The 21945-nt window shown below is 44.0% G+C and overlaps 1 protein-coding gene across 1 annotated transcript in view; it reads right to left on the reverse strand.

The window, feature by feature from the left end:
- Positions 1-21945, reverse strand: part of GPAT3 (glycerol-3-phosphate acyltransferase 3) — a 487853-nt gene that overhangs the window by 121016 nt on the left and 344892 nt on the right. The window contains exons 6-7 of the mRNA XM_078676298.1: positions 14770-14863; positions 8586-8701 (exon numbers count right to left, since the gene is read on the reverse strand). Coding sequence (XP_078532424.1) covers positions 8586-8701; positions 14770-14863 — 210 coding nt within the window. The remainder of the gene's footprint in view (positions 1-8585; positions 8702-14769; positions 14864-21945) is intronic.

The raw sequence follows: 21945 nt of genomic DNA on the forward strand, positions 1-21945 counted from the left end.
CCACTCTGCCTGAGTGGATTACATACTCTAAGCTCCTCTCCCCCTAAATGGTGACCCGGATCTAGAGAAGAGGTGTCTTGTGAGAACTGTAGGCTACCTCTCACAATAATTTTAGGTCATCATTCACAGTCGTACTCCAGGCAACCGGGTATAAAACACTGGGGCTGGTGCGTGTGGTGTAGAGAAGCGTCCCCTAATAGTGATGACCATAACAACAATGATACATGATGTCTAAGGAGAAAATATCAGAGTCCGCCCGAAGCAGAGCACCAAGGACTGGTTTACAGCCGCTATGACACAACCCACAAACAATCCTGACGCCACACCGGTCTTGCCAGATAATGCTGCCCTCCTTGAGGCTATCACTCAGTCTAGGCAGGCTTTAGAGATGCAGATCGGTGCTGTGGGCAATGAAGTCCCCCTCCTGCGCCAAGACCTCCACAATGCAATTGACAGCATAACAGAAACGGAGAAAAGTGTCTCCGGGGTCGAAGACACTGTAAGCACACTGCAACGTAAAGTTACCTTCCTAGAGTAACTGACCAAGGGCCTGGTCTTGCAGGTGGAAGATTCAGAAGGACACGCAAGAAGAAACAACCTCCTCTTTGTAGGCTTCCCGAGAACTGCAAAGGGAATGATGCAGGGAAGGTTCTCACAAACTGGCTTACCTCATGGATCCCAAGTGATTTCCACTTGTTGTACTTCGTTGTCGACTGTGCTAACAGGGCCCTGCAACAAAAGCCTCCACCTGGGGCTAGACCGTGGTCCATGATTGCACGAATCCTGAACTTCCATGATCGTGACATGATCTTATAACAGGCACAACTTGAGGGAGATCTTATAAAGGATTCCCATCGAATCATGATCTTTCCAGAGTACACCAAAATGTTCCAGCAGCAGCGTCAATCCTTCACTGCCACTAAGGCACAGCTGCGGGAACTCAAAATTCCCTACATGCTTCTGTACCCGGCCTGCCGTATGGTGGTTTTCAATTCTCATTTCATCTTTTTTGATGCTCCAGAAGAGGTCTTCACATGGACAGATGACCAACTGCCTGTTAAACCACATACACTGCTGCACAGGGACTCAAACTCCTTGACGGGGGACTCCAGCTGTGGCCAAAGACAAAAGACGCTACAGATCCAGATCTACATGGGGATCCAAGAACAATAAACAGGATCCCGAAAATACGTGCCTTCAAAGAAATACTGTTACTATGTCTACGCTCTGGCCCTCCGGGGTGTGTAGCATGGGCTTCCCTTTTGCCCTTCCATTGGTTTTCAGGTTAAATATGGGCCGATTGCATGGGTTTGCTCCAGCCCCCCCAGTAGGGCCTGGGACACTTTATGGACTCAAGGGATCCATTGGGAGGGCTGTACTCGGTCTACCCTTCGGGTTACAATACCTCCCGTGATATATACTTTCTGCTGTTTTGAGGTATTGGGGTGGGTGGAGGTGGGGGTGTTATGTGTGTTTTGGTTTGCCTTAGTTTTTTAGTTAAGTGCTGCATAGCTAAAAAGCCCTTAGACCTATATAGTCCAGGATTGCTCGACATAACGCTACACCTTCCCATGACACAATGGCGTCAGAGCCTACAGTACATCCTTCGGGACAGCTCTACTTGGTGAGTTGGAATACAAGGGGCATGTTAGATAAGATTAAAAGGGGTGCAAACCTACGGTAGGCCAAACATATTGGTGCTGATGTCCTCCTGCTACAAGAGACACATATGCTCGGTACTAAGGCCCCTTGTCTCACCCGATATGGATTCATACATGCCTTTCATGAAGGAGTCACTAGTGAATCAAGGGGGTCACCATTCTGATTCACCGCAGAGTCGCGTATACATTGCTACAGAAGTGGGCCAACATACATGGTTGCTACATTTTCATACATGGGACGGTGGCCTGGGAGCACATTGTGTTGGGCAGTTTGTATGCCCCGCCCCATGGTCAGAGGTTTTTGAACCACCATGTGGTTTTTAGACCACATGGTGGGGGTGTGGGGTGCTCTTCCGGTGGGGCTCGCAGTGGTGGGTGGCAACTGGAATGATGTCATGTCCCCTGTCATTGATAGATGGCGCCCGAGGAGTGTGGCTGTGGGATCCCTGATTCCAAGCAACGGACCTTAGCCGATATGGTAGGGTGGGGTGGGTGGACACGTGGCAGGGACATGACCCCACAAACGCCATCTACACAAACTTCTCATACACACACCTCCTACTCTAGGTTAGACTACATATTTGTCCCAGGCTCATTTGTTCATAGGGTACCGGCGGCTGCGATTTTACCTAGGGGTTTGTCGGATCACTCTCCTGTGGCCATCCATCTATTAATAGATCCATGCTGGCCCCCCTTCCGATGGTGGCTCCCAACGTGGAATTTGCAGAAACCAGCATACCGTGCTAAACTTCGTGGTGCTCTCTCAGATTACATCTCCCAAAACGCAATGTCAGTGACTCCGGCATGCACCTTTTTGAAGGCCATGAAACCCACGCTGCGAGGGGTTGACATTAGTTATTGCACCGCTGAGCGTAGACAATGGAGACAATCACAGATCCAGTTAGAAGCACAAATCATGGCCATGGAACGTGGGGCCCGTGGAGAAGATGGGACTGTGGCGCGCAGGCAGTTGCGACTCTTTCCACAACAGTATCATAGCATCTTGATGAACGAAGCAGGGGAGCTTGACTCACTACGCAAAGTAGGATTTACCAATGGGGTGACAAATCTGGGAAACTCCAGTTTAGACTATGTCTACAAGCACAGGCAAATATCCCACTTTGGGGACTCCGAGATTCAGCAGATGCACTGGTGACAGACCCAGTGATGCTCGCTAATAGCTTAGCATGCTACTATCGATCTTTATATACAGCCCGTGAGGGTCTCGATACCACCTAAATTGAACAGTTCTTTACAGATCTCCCCCCAAGAGCACACTCTGGGGAGGCTCGAAACTCGCTTGATGCCCCTCTAAACCTAGAGGAGCTGACCTCTGCCACTAATGATTTACACTCGGATAAAGTGCCAGGCTCCCAACGGCTTCCCCTCCGAATTCTATAAAGCGTATATGGCCTTGTTGGGTCCACACTGTCTTGCAGCTATACAAGAAGTGGCTCAGACTACATTAATGCTCCCCGATTGGAGGCAATCAGAAATTGTTGTGTTCCAAAAACCGGGTCATCCACCAGAACTCCATGCTTCCTATCGACCAATCTCACTATTAAACATAGAAGCAAAACTCTTGGCCAAAGCGCTTGCCACTAGACTTCTGATATATCTCCCCGACCTGGTCCATCCAGATCGGGCAGGATTCAAACCCAGTCACGCAACACGTCATAACATTCGTCGGGTTCATACCGCAATAGCCGATGTGGACTGTCTTGGTTGCCCCACAGCTCTCCTTCTGGCCAACATTGACCACGTCTTCGATTCGGTCAGCTGGATATATCTATTCATCCTTCTGGAGCATCTCAATTTCGGCCCCAAATTTATCAAATACATCGGTATGTTATATCATGGGCTGACCACCTCCATACATATAGCTGGCAGGGTAACCCCACCGTTCCCAATTAATCGAGGTACCACACAAAGGTGCCCACTCTCTCCATTATTGTTCGCTCTGGCCATTGAGCCATTGGCAGTGTGGATGACATTCTCTTTTTCCTGACTGACCCTGGAGATCAGGCCCTCGCATTCTTCAGATCATAAAAATGTTTGGTGACACATCGGGGCAATTTATGAATATTAACAAATCCACACTGTTGCCTCTGCGCGGGTCCTTGGCAGACTACACATGGGCCTAAGACCTTTCTCAGACCCGCAAGGGTATGAAATACCTGGGGGTCTTCATAACTGACAATCAGGAGATATCCAGGGCACGTAACGTCGACACAATCCTCACTAAGGTCAAGGTGGAGCTAAAGTCATGGGCAGGATTGCCCCAATTCATGTACGGCTGCTCTGCAATATTTAAAATATATCCCTTCCTCAGATTCTATATCATCTACACAACCATCCCTATCCTATCCCACTGACATGGTTTAGAGAACTAAACACAATGCTTAATGGGTTCCTGCGGAGGCATTGCTGACTGCCCCAGAGACAAACTGGCCTACGCGCTGGAACAGTGGTTGCTGGGCAATCCGTCACTATATAAATACTTGTATGGTCGTACCAGCTCTCATGCTCTTCCCCCAGCCACCAAAGTGGTACTGGCATTATGGCGGAAATCTCTTTGCCGTATCGGCTGGCTAAATCGTCTTACAGGTGAGGCCCCATTATGGTGTAATCGTCTTTTCCCACAGTTGCTACAGCTACAGGGTTCCGAGGTTAGGACCGAATCGGTATCTCCACACTATCGCACATTCTCCAAAGTCTCTCTCAAATCTTTTTGGGACGTTCAGGATGAAAACTCCATGCCACCTACCCAATTTGATAAATATTTTCATTGCCGTCATGCTATTACTCCATATCGCAGGGATCTTATCGCCCTTCTCGAATTTAGACCACTAGAAGGGAAGCTCATTATGGGAGATTTGGTTGATCATAAAGTATCTAAAATACATCAACCATTAGTCACCCACAGCGCGTCATCACTGGAACCCCTTAGGGAAGCATGGCAAACAGACCTAGGCCCTATCGACAATGATGATTGGAGAGAGGTGCTAGAGTCCCCTCGAGGAGCTGTTGTCTCCTCATGATTGCGGCTAATTCCGCTGAAATACCAACACAGAACATCTTTTACTTTCTCGAGGATTCACAAGCCTGGACTTATTGCCTCCCCAGTGTGTCTCCGCTGCGGAGCGGAAGAAACCACCTTTATATACAGTGTGGACATGCCTGGGTCCGGATAGATTTTGGAAGGGTCTGCATAGAGGTTTGACATAAGAGCTGGGATGGGACATACCAAGCACACTGCGGTTTGCGTTACTGGACATCATAGAAGACATTAGGGGTAACAGATATAAGCAACATTTATTGTTCCTAGATCTGACCGTGCCTAAACATGATATATCCCATTCCTGGAAGGCACCATCCCCACCCCTTTTGGGGGGGTATGGAAACGTGGATTAGATTTCTGCATGGGACTGGTCTTCAAAGCTCGAGGCTGGCCCAATAACACACACGCATATGGCAATGTTTGGCAGATTACAGAGGAATTATCTTGATGCCGCTCTCACAGCTCACACCATTAGATATAGAGGTTCTGCACCACAACTAAACTGGTTCAATATACATAATCACCACACTAACAATTGGATGGTACTTTCTGAACAGCGGGTCGAGTCCTGGACATCTCATAAGGACGATACTCCTATTCCCTTCATCGCAGCCGGTTTTATGTTATATATTCATTTGTTTTCTTTTTCTCTTTTTCTTTTTTTTTCTTTCTCTTGTAATTCCGTGGTTCAACATTAAATGTATAACATTGCTCATATATGCCAATACTGTATTTTTCTATATACACAATATGGCTTTCTGGATGTAATGTTGGCAAAAAAATTATTAATAACATTAGTTATTAAAAAAACAAAAAACTGAAGGATTCTGTTTTGCCTGCAGAAAGAGGAGTTCCCACCTCCTTCCCGGACTAGAAGGTTTCTCCAAAGAGTATTGGCTTTTTAACACTAGTACACGAAAGTTTAGGATTAGTTTTGTTTTTACCCCGTATTTATCTATAGAATCCTAAGCAGAGGTGATGTTTTAGTCATCAAAGAAGTGACGTTCTGAGGGGGTTTAACCAAAGGTTTTTCAGGCTCTGGTGTCAATGTCTGCTTGAGTCAAAATATAATAATATCAGGAACAGAGAAATGCCCCATATCTGGATCTTTTCTTTATAGAGGCTACATGGTAGCCAAGAAATCAATCTCTTGCAAGACAAGTCGAAGATGTGAGTGGGGTGCAGAATTTGTATCCAGCACCAGATAGAACACAAAAAGTGCTACCTCGGATGATGGATTGGTTACCTCAATAAATATGTTATGACAAGATAAGTAGAAGAAAATAATGGTGGGGCTTTGGAACTAAAAATGACAAAGAGAAACAAGAGTGTAGAAGATACCAATGGTATAGTTGGCTCAGGTGGCTCGCACAGTCAAATTTTATCAACTTACTCTAGAGTTTCACTTTATGCAATACCTTTTCTTCAAACAGTTACAGAACACTGTACAGACAATATATATTTTGTTTGCACGAGGTACATCAGACAAAGTATCCTGAATACAGCTGAACCACATTTCAATGTTATAGGGAAATAAAGGAATGAAGAGGTAAAATCTCAAAGTGCGGGCAAACTTGGAAATTATAGTGGACAATGTCCTCTCGTCTCTGGGGATAACTTTGCAGCCTTCACACATTTGCACTCGCCTCACTGGGACTCTACTTATTCAGAGCTTTAAGTCCTCCAGCGAGGCAAGACCAAAAGGTGTAGCTGGCCCAGGCTTCACAAGGTTAAATACATGGATACCATAATCCAGCTATAGCTTCTGAATCTTAACCACAGACATGTTTGAGCAGGAAAGATTGTGTGCTGAGGTTGCATCCTGCTCAAATGGCCTCATTCCAGTCCTACGGAGGTTGAAAGTTACAACTTACTTGTTTGCTTTAGTTCACTCCTAACACTCCCAAAGTGCCAGGGTAGCAGAACACTGGCAGCATTGGGAGGGAAGCTCAACAACCCTTCAGCTAGGGCGCATCCACATTCCAGTCCACTGGTCAGATAATAGGATTTCTGTTAAGATACCTTCCTGTCCTATATATCACTGAGACCAGAGGAAACCAGCAGGTGTGGCTCTCGAAAAACGGTTCCAGGGCTTGTTCAAAGGAAAGAAAAGGTTACAAATCCTCAAACCTTTGGACAGGCAAACTCGGACAGCAAATGTTTGAGCTTCTGTTCCACTCTTAGTCCAACTGTGTTCAAGTTTCTGGAGTGGGAGCCTGTTGAAAGTTGTCACTGGCTGGTGACTGCTGATGCCTCACCTTGTCCTAGGATAGTTCCAAAACATCAGTTGTCTTTTTATCAGCACGTTCTCCATTTTACTTCAGTTCAATTACATAAAGCACTATTCTGGGGATTTCATCGACAGCAGGACCCCAGGTCCACTGTGTGGCGCTCTGTCACGCCTCCTTAGTGCTGGGCTGTTAAAACAAGTGCCTCCTTTCACCGCAACCAAGAACTGTAATCAGACTGTTTCTGGGGTGCATTGGTCCAGCCTATCGACGGAAAAAGGCAAGGTCCCACCAGGGACCCACTTAATATAAACGCGGATTATCAGAATTCCTACCCGCCCTTTGTAAGTCCTCTGTGTTGTCCCCTTTCTTCAGATTAATAAAAAAAAACTAGGAGTGGATGTTCCTGTGGTGAACTTTCCCATGCCTTCACAACAGAGGACTGCCAGGAGGCTATCTCAAAAGGTCTCACGTTGCGATAGTTTGATCTGTGAGATGTGGCATAGCAGGACTACAGTTGGAACACAATTATCAACACAACTATAAGGTGACCAGCTGCACAATATACCTACAAAGGCACTTGCCAAAAATCAAGAGTTACAAGAAACCCCAAATGTTCTACATTCTTTTTTTTTCTCCTAACGGTATCTTGCATATTAAATAAGCAAACACCTTGTTTTACTTGATGCAAGCCAGACCAAAGATTGTTTTTTTTTTCAATTTTACAATGGCCACTTTCATATATTTGTTTTGACTGATAAGGATGCAATGTCGCAACATGCTGCAAATAAACCACAAAAGGTACAGAGGCAGAGACGTTGTCATTCAATGGAAATCTGGACTAGAAACGGTGCTTATCACAATGTCAGCTTTGACTCTCGCAGCACAGTTTTACTTCCAGCTAAATACGTGGATCTATATTTCAGTGTTTGACACCTGAGTTTACCACGTGCCAACACCAATTGGAAGTTCAGCATTTAAAAAAAAAAATTAGAAAGGCACTGAGCCAAGAACACAAAATTAATCAATTATATATTTACAATATCAGCTAGGTTTAGGTTGTACATTTTTAAACACACGTATTAAGTATGCACTAAAAAACTGTGACCTAGTTATTTTCAGTCATCATGACGGTTTCATAGCTTAGGATTTACAAGAGTTCAATACTGACCCCTCATGAGGGTCAAGTGGTCTTGAGTAAGTGTAACACTCATAACATAGATAACTGTTCAAATAAAACCTATTCAAGCAAATTCACACACATAACCTGCATGCAACAGGACCAGGGTTTAACAAACGGAACCATTATTTTGCATATCCTACAGAGCATAGACACATACTAGGGAAAGACTTAAAATATAATTTAGACGCCCTCTTTCAGTCATTCATCCTAGCATAATATTAAAATTCTGTGAACAGTGGTCCACCAACCCCTGCAGTAACTTGTTTCCTTGGAGTACAGTGGCATACCTTGAGGGCTATGGAATTATTGTGAAAATACTTAACAGTATAGCATTAAAATGTGCGGATTCAGGGAATCTTAATTCTACGTTTATATCATTTAATAATCTAAAGTACCAAAGAGAGCTGGGTATACCTGATTTCTAGTGACTCATTACGAGATGCTCTGCTTACCTTTTCGTCACCAGGTGCCGGTCTTTCATTTCTGAGCGTTCAAACCACACATGAGGACACGCTCTCACCATGGCTCTCTGGATGACTCCCATCAGTCCGCCGTGCGCCTGACCAACCTTCACGACACAAGGAACATTTTACTGTACAGCGCATCCCTCCAATGGGTTTATATCAAAGTCTTTTTCCAACCCCCAAACATGCACAGTCATATTCCATTATCCAGCATAAAAGCTGTGTAATAATTGAGCAACTGAGTTTTAGCAATTCCTGTCACATGCAGAAAAGGGTTCAACTAAGCCTTTTCAATTCTAGTATGGCGGCCCGCACACAAAAGGCAATCTTTATTAGTACATTAGTGGGGCAGGATGGTAGGACTTTTGTCAGTCTCTGCAAATTCCAGTCTACTGCGCACATGAGGAAATTGTGCATTATAAGCCGTACTTTGAAGGAACTCATGGGTAAGAAAACCTAGTGGGATCCATATAAGCTACACCCTCCCTTGATCCCCCTACGTCGTGGGTTTTCAAGAATGCATTTGGTTGGTAGAGTTTCTGCAGTTGCATGCGATAGGCCTCACCAGGCATGAGGGGAACTGCTTTTATCAGAAGTGAGGGAATGTTGAAGGAGTTGTTAACAATTGATTTTCACAAAATATGTCACTCCTATTGTAAGAATCCCCAGAAAATATGTCTTGCATAAACTCCTTCAGTGTCACATGACGGTATGGGTATTAAAAAATGTGGATTGGTGCTAACCGCATCTGTCCTGATATTAAGATTGTTTGAAACATTTCAAAAATAACTATTGATGATACACAATTTTGAATCATTGCATTTATGAAAGACTGTGTTCTATATAAAATGAAAAATAATTTTAAGCTACGGTTTGGACGTTGGCTTTAGATACCATACGTTTTTGGATTAACTATGAGAGCTATACATCTATGCACTTGGAAGAGGCTCGAGAACGAAACAGCACATTTTGGTAGTTTGGCCTAGGCCTTCTACCAATATCTATTTTTCCTATTTGCAGTCATTACTGTGTGAAATAATTAATTACGGTTTAATTGGGAAACCGATGACCTATTCATATAAACGATCAGTTGCTGAAATCAGAATTGGGTTTCGTTTTCAGAAATGTATATGTTCCTGGGTTTACCCATTTGTGCAAATCTTTTTGCCCCACAAATTGCAAATGAGTAAAAAAACTCTCTCACATTGTTTTTTTAATTCAGAAAGAAAACTTTTTTTATATATTTTTGGTCCCTTTTTGGGTTAGGGAAAACTATGAAGGCTAAAGCATAAATTATCCCAAATGTCACAAGAGACTTTGCAGCAAAGGGAAAACAGTGGCTGTCTTTTAAAGAAAGATGTTTATCAAACTGTGAACGGTGCTCTGAAGGGCCAGTGGACTCACTCTGGTGGGGCTGACATAACAGACTAACTGTTGCCGGTAGGTAGAACTTCCCATGACACATCTTGTGAATTTTCCCAGTACACAATGCACACTGTCCTAATGCTCTACTTGCGCACTTGTGCTTCAGCTTTGAAAAGCAGCTCCGCGCCACCACTAAAAGCTTTGCAACTCAAGATCTAGAACATAATAGCTGAACAGTTTACGCTCAGACCTTTAAGTGTACATCTTTTTGCCACAAAAAAGTTGTTCCTAAGTATATCTCACCTCTCCCCCTTCAAACTGGGTTTCACGCAAACATTAAGCAGCCATGAAGCAGACTCCAGCTCACAAAGTCAACTACTCTTATCTACAAGTGCACTGCGTTGGTTTAATTTGCTTTAGATAGCACTTTATTACCAACAAAAAGGCCATGTGCCGAGGACCTTATATCTTGTATAGGTTATGAAACTTACTTATAAAGTCTTAGTGAAAAGCCAGGCTTTGAAAAGTCCGGTGAAGGCTTTCAAATTCAACATGCCCTTCTTTTTAACGCTTCTGGTACCCTGCATGAGAGCACTTTGCCTACATTTTTAGGTTTCGCCCTGGCGTTGCAACTGCGTAGCAGTTGCTCCGCCCAGGGTGAAATCTCATGATCCTACCTATGGGGCTTTGGTCCCGCCTCTGTCTCCCATTGGCTAGCTCCATAAATGGAGGCTAGCCATTGGGAGACAGAGGCTGTCAATCACGCTTTCCCGTGAAAATGCGATTCGGGGGCGTTTCTCTGACTTTTTTTAAGCCCCGCCCCTTTGTCCTGGGCCGCACTGTCATTGGCTGCCGGCCCGGGACACCCCCGTGACGTCATTCCCCGGGCCGCGCTGTGATTGGCTGGCCGGCCCGGGACCTGACTTGTTTCTCTTTGTGTAAGTCCTCCATGCATGGGCATGTCGTTTGCAGCTGTCTTCGTTGTGTGCTTCTCCTCCCCTGCCCTCCATGTTGCTCTCTTCACCTTGTGTGCTTCTCTCCAGTTGGATGCTGAAAGCAATACTTGCTGTCTATTGACGATGGCGAGACGTGTTTGTTAAAAGCATGGCGATTAAAATACCAAGGCGGCCGAGCAGCCTTCATGCTTCAACACAGCAGCACTCTACCCTGGAGAAAACAAAGGGGCCAATATTAGCTCTCGTAGTGGGCCTCACTTGCCAGCCCTGAGCGCCCAAGTCCCGGAGATCTGCATTTACGATAACAAAGGCCCCTCCCGGAACAAGCCGCGAGACTTCCTAGAAGCATCAGTGCCCTGTCACTCTGCCAGAACCTGATATTCTTTATTCCCTCGGCGGAAATATAGTCATTGTCATCATGCCATGCCAGCCAGCTCTTCTACAGACGCGAAGCATAAAAGGCAAACTGAAACACAGGCAGCGTTTTCCGCAGTTATTAGTTCTCCTGCAATACCTTGCGTGCTCTGTTCCTTACGTTAATCGACTTCTAAGGCAGCACGTGCTGCACCTGTGCAAGGTGCATGTCACGGGGGAGCTGTGGCCACAACTTGCGAAATCCACGAAAGTCTGAGCTTGGCTCGGTAACAGGGGCGGCAGCAGCACTTAGGGTTCTGTTAGCTCTACAGCTCACTCGGCTGCAAAGAGTCATCTCAGGAGGGATGGGGTTTGCAACTGGTTTATTGTGATGCGGGAAACGTATCCCAGAGGGGCTTTCACTGTAGGTGGCTAAATTATCTTTAAGGTCCCCCCGTTTTTTTATAGGAATGTAAATGCTCGCGAGCATCTGCAGTTCAAAAGCATTCTCCGCACTTACTCAAATTGTTTTATTAACATTTCGTATGCTGCAAGAAAAAAGAACAGCTTCCTTTATTAGATGGCTCATGAGTCCACGCATTTTGTGATATTAGCCTGTAGTGACTTTTCTAGTATGTTGTATTGTGGGGCTTGAAGTGTTGCTTTAAACACTACAAGTATGAACTAAAAAATAAAAATAATGGAAAGTGATGTCGGCTAAAGAGCCACGTGACACCGGAGTGTTTTAACATTTTTGAAAGTAATGCAGTCCATATGGCAAACTGGTTGCATGCTTCATATTTTAGTACCCTCATACTCTTTCCTTTTGGCATAAGGAGTGGGCACAAATTAAACAAATATTTAACATTATATATGTTTTTATAGGCACCTTAACTAATGTTTCTTCACTTACTTTCCGGGAGTATAAACTATTGGACGATTTCTTAGCAATTGCCTTCCAGCAAATTGCTTTTACTTGGAAATGTTCCACTAAGTTATCATATAAGACTTGGTGGGATCGTGTTTGCTCTCATCATAAACTGGATAAACTACATATGTCTCAGTTTGCTAAATCTAATAGTGCCCAAATGGTATGGTTACCCCCTAACTTCATTTCTAAATACTATTGTTACTGACATGTCTAATACAGATTGTAGACGGTCAGAAAAGTTTCTACCACCATGAATTATTTCTCTTTGTTTTTCTTTATACTTGCAAATTACAGGTTAATGTTGTATACTATTTATTTGTGCACTGGGTATGTCCTTTAGACTTGTTTATATTAGATTTAAATTACGAGGACTTTTTCTTCTGATATTTATCTATATTGCTCCTCCTTATGATTCCCTCCCCTTCTCCCTTTCTCCTTTCCTTTTAAAATACAAAAAGACTTTAATTGTTCTCTCTGACTTCTACTTCTATTGTAATGTGATCTTAATTATCTTATTGTTAATGCTTTTTGTTCGACTTAATAATTAATTAAAGTCCTTTAAACATCAACATCAAATGTATCTCTGATAGCTTCTCACCGACATTTAATACAGTCAAACCAGGCTCCCCACTTGATTGAGCGTCTCCGCATATTCTCTCTAAAGCAGCTGAGCTCACCTTCCCGGTGATGCTAGAAATGGCCAAACTATCTCTAGTAACAGGAATAGGGCACCCCACATGGAAACACACCATGGTCAAGGCACAGCAAAAAAATAAAAAACAATTTGGACCCTCTCTTCACAGGAAATTAAAGACCCATTTCTTTACTACCTGATCTGAGCAAAGTGGTAGAGAAACATGAATATAATATCTTTCGGACTTCCTTGAAACAAACAATATACTGCACCCCATGCAGATGGGGTTCCATCCTAAGCACAGCACAGAGACTGTCCTTTTGACAGTAGTAGAGGCGTCAAAATTGTTGCTTGACCGATGAGGTATGGCAGCTATCATCTTCTTCGATCTCAGTGCAGCATTCGACATGGTGAACCATGACATCCTCATTAATAGACCTTACAGTGCAGGTGTTATGGGCATTGCCCTAAACCGGCTCACCTCTTTCTTGAAAGACAGGACTTTCCAGGTCTTTGATAGATCCTGCTCACCGGACGTCTTCCCTTTGCGGTGGGGGTTCATCCCTGAGCCCAATGCTTTTCAACATATGTATGCCTCTGTTAGCAGGTAAAATACAATCATTCGGGATATCCCTGGTTTCATATGTAGATGACACCCAACTTGTGTTCTTTCTAACCCAGGAAGGTGATTCCCAATCACTCACAATAGGACCTTGTCTGGAGAGATTAGTTAGATGAATAGCAGACTCCGGTCTCAAACTAAATGGAGACAAACCAGTGCGAATGGTACAGGGCAATAACCTCAATACCCACCCCAACCTGGGCTAGCCTCATTGCTTAGGCGCTCTCCCTTTCTCCCAGACGGTTATTAAAAGCCTGGGGGTATGGCTGGACTAATTATTAAGGATGGTGGCCCAGGCCACAAAACCTGCAGCCTGCTGCTATGGCATTCTCAGAATGCTCCGAAAAATAAAACACATACTCCCCTTCCAATCCAGAAACTACAAGTGGTGCAGAACGCATTAGCTTGAGCTCTGCTGAACATTCCTAAACACAACTCCGCCCGGCAGGTCCTGGCCACCCTCCAATGGCTACCAGTCGAACAAAGGATAACATTCAAAGCCTTTGCATAGCTCACAGGGTACTCCAAACAAAAGGCCCTATTATCCTCAGACCTTTGGTGTCCCATTATATGCCTGTTAGAGCCCTCCGTTCCACCAACGCCTGCTTAGTCAATGTTAAATTTATAAAAAGAGCAAGAAGCGGAGTGAGATCCTTTAGATAGAAGGTGGCCAAATTATGGAATACCCTCCCCTTCACAATGAGACTCACTGACCAACTCACATTCCATAAACTTCTAAATACTTGGCTATTTCTATTCTATTCTATAGTTTTGGTAAAGCGCAAAACAGCTGCCCCAGCGAAGAGGCGTCCCGGCGCTAAAGAAGTCACAGACCCTAACCTGATATTTGATCCCTGATATTTGATAACTAATTCACCCTGAGCACCTTGGTGGATTCTATGTCGTGTAGCTATTGCTTGGATGCCTATGGGTCGCCATGGCCTCTACAAATGCGCATTGAATAGAATAGAAGCTGCATGTCAGTAAGCACTACAACTAGCATTTGCAATGCAATAGGTCTCGCATTTGCGAGAGTTTAAGCTATTGGTATTGTAAATGACAATGCCTTTCATTTATGTTTTAAAAACCAACACGTAATTAAAAGGTATTGCCATTTACAATGCCAATAGCACAAACTCTCACAACGGCGAGACCTATTGCATTGCAAATGCTTGTTACAGTTCTCATTAGATCGTTCAGCCCTGTTCCGGACAGAGGGTATTTTTGCATTTTGCGCTGCTCGCTGTCCATTTAAACTGTTTGATGAGAGGGTAAAAAGTCACACACTTTGTTTAGAACTCTTGACTTACCATTGCATAACATCCGTCGTTGGCCAGGATGATGATGTCTATGGGAGAGGTGTGGTTGGCAACGCAAATGCCTCCTTTCTTTGGCTTGTTTTCTCTGCAAATACAAAAAGTACAACATAAGCACGCTTATGGAGTTTAAAAAAAGGAGAGGAAATACTGAAAACAAAAGACACTCAAAACAGCCAGAAATGAATAGGAACATTTCTCACAGGAGTCAAAAATGCCCCTAAACAATCAAATGATCTGTGCGTGTAGCATTTCAATTCCTCCTTCCTAAAATCAAAACTCTGCATCCTCGTGGTTAGCAGGCTACAACCTTCATGCAAGTCAAATAATCCAAAGTGCATGTTTTTAAGTCAGTGGACAGCATTGTGACAAAATGACAAAAAAAGTCACAAAAGTACATCTCTTTGTTCAGCTCATGTAAAGTCATATCATATAAAAAACATCAAAAACCATAAAAGTCTGTGCAAAATTCAGCAAAGATTAGTTGAATTAATAATAATACATTCATGACATAAATGCAGTAAAAAGCATCCTAAATACAATTTAAAATCAAAAACAGGCTCCGGCATTGGCAGCAAAAAAAAAAAAAAAAAAAAAAAAAAAAAAAAGAACCTGCTACATGAAGCAATTAAGAAGACCCAATTATCACTTGTGTATGGAAAGAACCCTCCTGCGAACCAGCCATATATAGCACCCAAATATGTAGCTACAGCACAAGCATATTTGGGCCGACAATCAGTATGCGGGGGACGGTGCTGTGACTTCTCGGGCCTAATTCATTACTTAAAGGCAAGAGCCAACTACGTGCATATGCAGGACATGCAAAAAAGACATGAGGAACAGCGTCCTTCAGGGAGTTACACCCGGGGCAAACCAAGTATTCAGAGGCGACCCAATTGGAGGTAAAAGATTTTGACAGTATAGTGTCTACTTTTAACTGGAAATACAGCTTCCTGTCCATTGGCATAGTAATAATATCCAAAGTTGCTCGTAAACACGGTGATTTCAAATCAAGAAATTCACTAGTCAAGGACGCACTAGCAGTTTTATAGGATATGTCAGTCAAAGTTATCGACCGATAGATAATTTTTAAGGAACCTTTGGAAGGAATACAACTACCAGAGGGATTCTCCCAGAGCTCAACTAGACCTAAAGAAGTGACCGTTTAATATGGTTGAGCCAATGGATTTTATGAAAACGGTCTAATTTGATAACATCCTGAAGTGCGGTATGTGGAAAATGATTATTTTTCGTAGTTTATGTCCCATCATACACCCTTTCAGTCACGTCCCCGAGCCCCCCTCATGCCAGAAAACGAGCGCACGAGCAGAAACCGATCACGCGCACATAAAGTTGCACACGCGCTCTCCTTCCCCTAAAATTCAAAGGTACATCCTTATGGTCAGGGCGATTCCGAGAACCAGCTACCCCACTCAAACCGTACATTCCTGTGGTCAAGCCGATGCCGAGAACAAGACCCCCCCATTTGTAACCATTTCCCTATAAATCGGGCCGATTCCGAGAAATAGGCCCCTTTCTGCTAAACCACGACAACCAATTCCTAGAAGAAGAACCCCCCAATGCTGAAACACGACAAACAGACATCCTGTCACGACCACCTCTCTCTTATCTAAGGAACCAGCCTATTGGTATTTCTTCACATTTCTGCTCCTCTTGTGTTTCCTCATTCTAATCATGACGCAGCCTCATCTTCTCTGCCATGTTTCCTCTCTTCATGACGCAGCCTCTTTTCCTCAGTCATGACTTCTGTTTTATTGCAACATATGATCCGGGCCTGCATTAAAGGGAAGCTCCTTCCTCTTTACTGTGTATAAATACTATGTATCCCGATAATAAAGTTAGAGATTCTTCCGATCCTCCTCAGGTGACAGAGCTCTCCCTTAACTCGAGTTACTGAATAAAGACCCTGAATTCGAACCACCACGGACTCTGCTCTTCATACTTTAACCTATTGATATTGTCTAGAAATTCCGATCAAGGTAAATTACTAAAATATTTACCACAGTAAATTGGCGCCCGAACAGGCACTTCACTTTCTCCCCACACGCCGGTGATGCGGACCTAAACCGGTCTCTTGAAGACATCGAATGACTTCTACGTGCACACTGCAGGGTGTTCCTGCATGAACTCCTTCGTGTCCGAGAGAGGCTGTACCAAGATCTGAGCATCGATACGAGGCGGTGACGACGACAGCGGAAGTCTCGACCCAGAGCCCAAAACCTGTGAAGATTGCCGAGTCCGAGGTCGTCTGAAACCCGACTAGTCCCTGTCCACGAGCGCTGCGTAATCAAGTGTCCAGATCTTCAAGGTCTTCAAGTTCTCTGCACCTCGGTGAGTACTGCTGGGGGTATATCAAGACGGGTTCTGATTTTCAGAGCACGGTCAAGACGGGTTCTGATCTCTCAGAGCACGGTCAAGACGGGTTCTAGGTTTCTAGAAAACGGTATGTTTGTACTCTGATACTCAGAGTATATCGAGTTTTTTCAAGTCTAAATTTTATTTGTATCTAATACAATGCCTTTTGATCTCTAAACTGTGTAAACTGGGTACCCGGAAGGGGTTACTGGAACAATCTGTACCAGTCCCCCCCGAAGAATACTCCTGGTTACTTTATGTATACGAAGTATGGAATTGGTGCCATCTTGTATTTGGATCTTTGGGAAGATTACACTAAAGATTTAGACATTGCGATCAGATGGCCAAAGAGTGGCACATGGGATTGGAGTTGTATCATGGCGGTTGAGAGAAAATGTTGGGAAAAGAAAGCAAGACCCTCGATGTTAGAGAGTGTTGAAATATGGCGAAAGGAAGCACATCGAAGGGAACAGAAGGAGCAAGGGAAAGTGGAAAAAGCAAAGAGAATGTCAGAAGAAAGTAAGATGAAAAAGTTACAGGATCAGAATGATGATATTTGTTTTGAACAAAAGAAAAGGGAGGTCTCGGCCTCAGTGACGGGTATATATCCTGTCCTCTCACCAAAGACAGGGTCCGAGATTAACTCAGACTCTAGTACCCCTACGGCACCTCCACGTCCTAAGGTTCCTTCTGTACCCAACGATTTTATTACTACTTACTTAATGGAACCTCCTCCTGCTTATACTAATCAGATAACAGCCAGACGAGTAGTTACTCAGACGGAACCCATCCCTGACACTTCGGGTGGTGTTCTACCTATGTTAGAATGTGATTATGACCCAACCCCAGGGGAAGGTTCACAAGCAGATATTTCCCTTCGCCTACGAGAGGCTCTAGAAGGTATACGGGAGGTACCGAATGTCACAAATTGCCTAAACAAAATTTACGAGGCGCTTCGAACAGGAGAAAATTTAGAAACACTACAGTAAGCTATTAAAAATAGACCCATAGCATATAGAAAATGCCTCTCACGATTCATGATCACTTGTTTTATTAGAATGATAGCTAGTGCAGGAAAAAGAGTTCCTGATGATTTACTACAACTAGATCAAGCAGTAGTCGCAGGAAATTACAATAAAATAAAAGAAATAGATCTCTTTATTCCACTCTTCACTAGCAAGGTTTCTGATTCCCATCGAAAAGATGCCCCTACCCAGGGAACCGAGAATGAGAGTACAAGCGAAGACAGTCAAGAAGGAACTGCTTTTCACGGTGCAGTACACCCCCGTATCCCTCGTTCTCAGAATAATGGACAATTCAAACTTAAAACTAAGAAATTGTCAGCCCCTACAGATAGGTTGTTCCAACGAACACAAGAAGCTCTAGATGATTGGATGGACGACGAGCCTCCACTCACCACACAAGAAAAAGAACTTGCTAGATCAAGCACCCATTGGGTATCTCATTACTCTATATATGGCCCTGATATAGTTGCTCAAATGTTTATCGATCCCTCTGGCATCTCAAAGGCTAGCTAGCATCTATATGGTTCAACACCTCATTACAATGTACGAAGATACTGGTTGCCCACCAAAAAAGTTATATCCTCTTACGAGACTGTTTAGAAGGGAGGTGGGTGGCCAGGGGACAAGAATTCCTTAATATCTTCCTTGACCTACGACAGCGATATATTCAATACTTTACAGACAGTTATGATGCAAATCCCCATCACTATGACCAAGGACAGTTCCCCCTCCGAGAAGTACACCCCGTTGTAGATTCCGCAAGAAAGTTGCAACAAACGTTTGTTTACACTCCCTTGACAAAACTAGAAATACTAGAGATGAAGAAAATGGTCCCCTCCCATGAAAAAGACCCTTCGGGTTTCCATAGGGAACTCAAGGATATCCTTCAAATGGGCTCTTTTACTTATAAAGACCTCAAAATTCTCCTCAAGGTCCTGTTACCTCAAGGAACGTATGACAAGCTAAAGGATTGGGAGGTTGAAGGGAAAAAGGTAACATGGGCAGATTTAGAGAAAGAAGACACTACTCGTGATCCTGGACAAGGGTTGGGACCTCTAGTTCAGGAACTCCCTCGCTGTCTCCCTAAAATACTATCCCAGTTGCTGACCACTAAGAAAGAAGATTGGGATGCTATCTCTGCATGCAAAAAGAAACCAGATGAGGATATAGGGGACTATTATACCAGGTTAGAGAAATGTTTCCTCATCAACAGCGGCCTCTCCTCCGGTGGAGACGCCTATAGTCTATTATTTGTCTCCAAATTCGTGGAAAATGCCTTGCCCGCAATCAGAAATAGAGTACTGAAGGTAGAGAGTACTTGGCAAGCAAGCTCCCCTTCACAAGCGCTGCAGATGCTCCAATATCACCAAAATAGAATTAGGGACGAACAAGAAAAGAAAAGGACGAAAGATACTAAAATTAAGGTATTAGTAGCACAAACTAATACGATCCAACAGACCCCTAAACAACCCCAAGTGTCACAGGAAAAAGTTACTTGTAATTATTGTAAAAAGCCAGGTCATTTTGTGCGTGACTGTCCAGTATTACAACATAATATTGCCACCGGGAAGACACAACCTCGTAACTATCCCCCGCGACCTTCTGTTCCCATATCAGCTCCTCCAACTGATGCTAAACCTGCCACTCAACTCTATCAGTACCCAGTGTCATCCTATCCTGAATTCCCCACGATCTCATGAGACAGCTGGGAGGAACACGATAGTCGTCCACTGATCCCGGTCCCGGTTGACCAAGAGGGTCCCTATGTACATACTAAACTCCTAGGTAAAGAAGCAAAAATTCTGATCGACACTGGGGCTAGTAGGACGACAGTGCAGCACAACGAAGTTCCCAAGGTACCCCTCTCTGGCTCAAATAGTATTTCCTTGGGTTTTTCTGGTACACCTGTCATCAACAAAGTTTCTGAACCAATATCAATTCAAGTTGGTCCCCCTACAACTTCCACGGATTTGGTGCTTACAAAGTCCTGTCCCGAAAATCTCCTTGGCATCCAGACACTAAAAGAACTAGGTGCTATAATATGTTGTTCCCCGGAAGGATTCTGATTATTCATCCGAGATTTTAAGGGGGGGCATTTCACCACACGAGAATTAGATGTCAGACTAAGAGACATTCCTGTTACACTATGGGCTACTGATCCAACAGATGTAGGATTCATGGATATTACACGACACCTAGTGACATTGAAGGAAGGCGTTGTCCTACCTCGTATCCGTCTATACAAATTAACTCCATATGCAGAACAAGCCCTTATTCAGATTATCGATGATTTGATAACAAAAGGAGTAGTCAGAGAAGTACCTTCCAACACATGTAACTCGCCAGTTCTGCCAGTCCGAAAGAAAACTGATGATGGTGCGCCACCAGTCTACAGACTGGTGGTTGACTTACGTGAACTCAATAAATGTGTAGTACCACAATAACCAGTGGTCTCAGACATCAGTACTCTGTTAACAGCTATAGACCTCGAGGCCACACATTTTACAGTAATTGACCTTAAAAATGCATTTTTCAGTATACCCATTCACCCAGACAGTCAGTACCTATTCGGATTCTCCCTACAAGGTCGCAGTTTCTGTTTCACAAGAGCTCCCCAAGGGTACACAGAAAGTCCCAGTATCTACAGTCAGGCACTTAAAAGACAGTTAGACGACATTTTTCTGCCCGCCAATACGACATTGTTACAATATGTCGATGACTTGCTGATCACCGCACGCTCCGAACCAGAATGTGAGCAAACCTCACAAATTGTCCTAATGTTCCTTGCACAACATGGCCACAAGGTGTCACCCTCGAAATTACAATTGTGTTTACAGCAGGTGGCCTACTTAGGACACCTGCTGTCAAAGGAGGGTAGGGCACTCACACCTGAAAGAATTCAACTTATTTTTAACATTCCTGTCCCCAAGACACAGAAAGAGGTCCGTGCCTTTATTGGCCTCACGTCCTACTGTAGACAATGGATTCCCCAGTTTGCGTACTTGGCCAAACCCCTGATACAGCTAACGACCACAACCTCTTCCCCATTGCCATGGACACCTGATCATACTTTTGCTTTTGACACCCTCAAACAAGCATTATGCTCTGCACCTGTCCTAGCTACACCTGATTATGCCAAACCTTTTGTCCTCTTTGTCACAGAACCGGAAGGTACAGCCCTGTCAGTACTCACACAAAAACAAGCCAACAAACATCTTCCCTGTGGTTATTTTTCTAGCACTCTTGACCCTGTTGCACAAGGTTTGCCTGCCTGTTTGAAATCTGTGGCAGCTACAGCTCTAGCAATATGACAAAGTGATTCCATAGTACTAGGACACTCTCTTGAAGTACAAGTTCCACATGCAGTGGAACTACTCTTGAATAGGACACAGACACAACACTTGACCATAGCTCGCCTCACAGGTTATGAAGTCACTCTGTTCCAACCCCATATCATCATCAAAAGGTGCAATATCCTCAACCCAGCTACGCTACTGCCTACTGTTCCAGTTGACAATCAGATTCATGACTGCTTAGAGGTAGTTGAACTAGTCACAAAATCCCGGTCTGATCTTACAGATGTCCCTCTAAGTACACCAGAACACACACTATTTGTAGACTGTTCCTGTATGCGTCTCCAATCAGGCGAACTTTCAGCAGCCTATGCTGTCACTACAGGAAACACAGTCCTTTTAGCAGCCAGAATATCCATACATTCAGCACAAGCAGCAGAACTAATAGCTCTTACCCAAGCATGTGAATGGTCCAA

Source organism: Lissotriton helveticus, chromosome 2_1, assembly GCF_964261635.1.
Source record: "Lissotriton helveticus chromosome 2_1, aLisHel1.1, whole genome shotgun sequence".
NCBI lineage: Eukaryota > Metazoa > Chordata > Amphibia > Caudata > Salamandridae > Lissotriton > Lissotriton helveticus.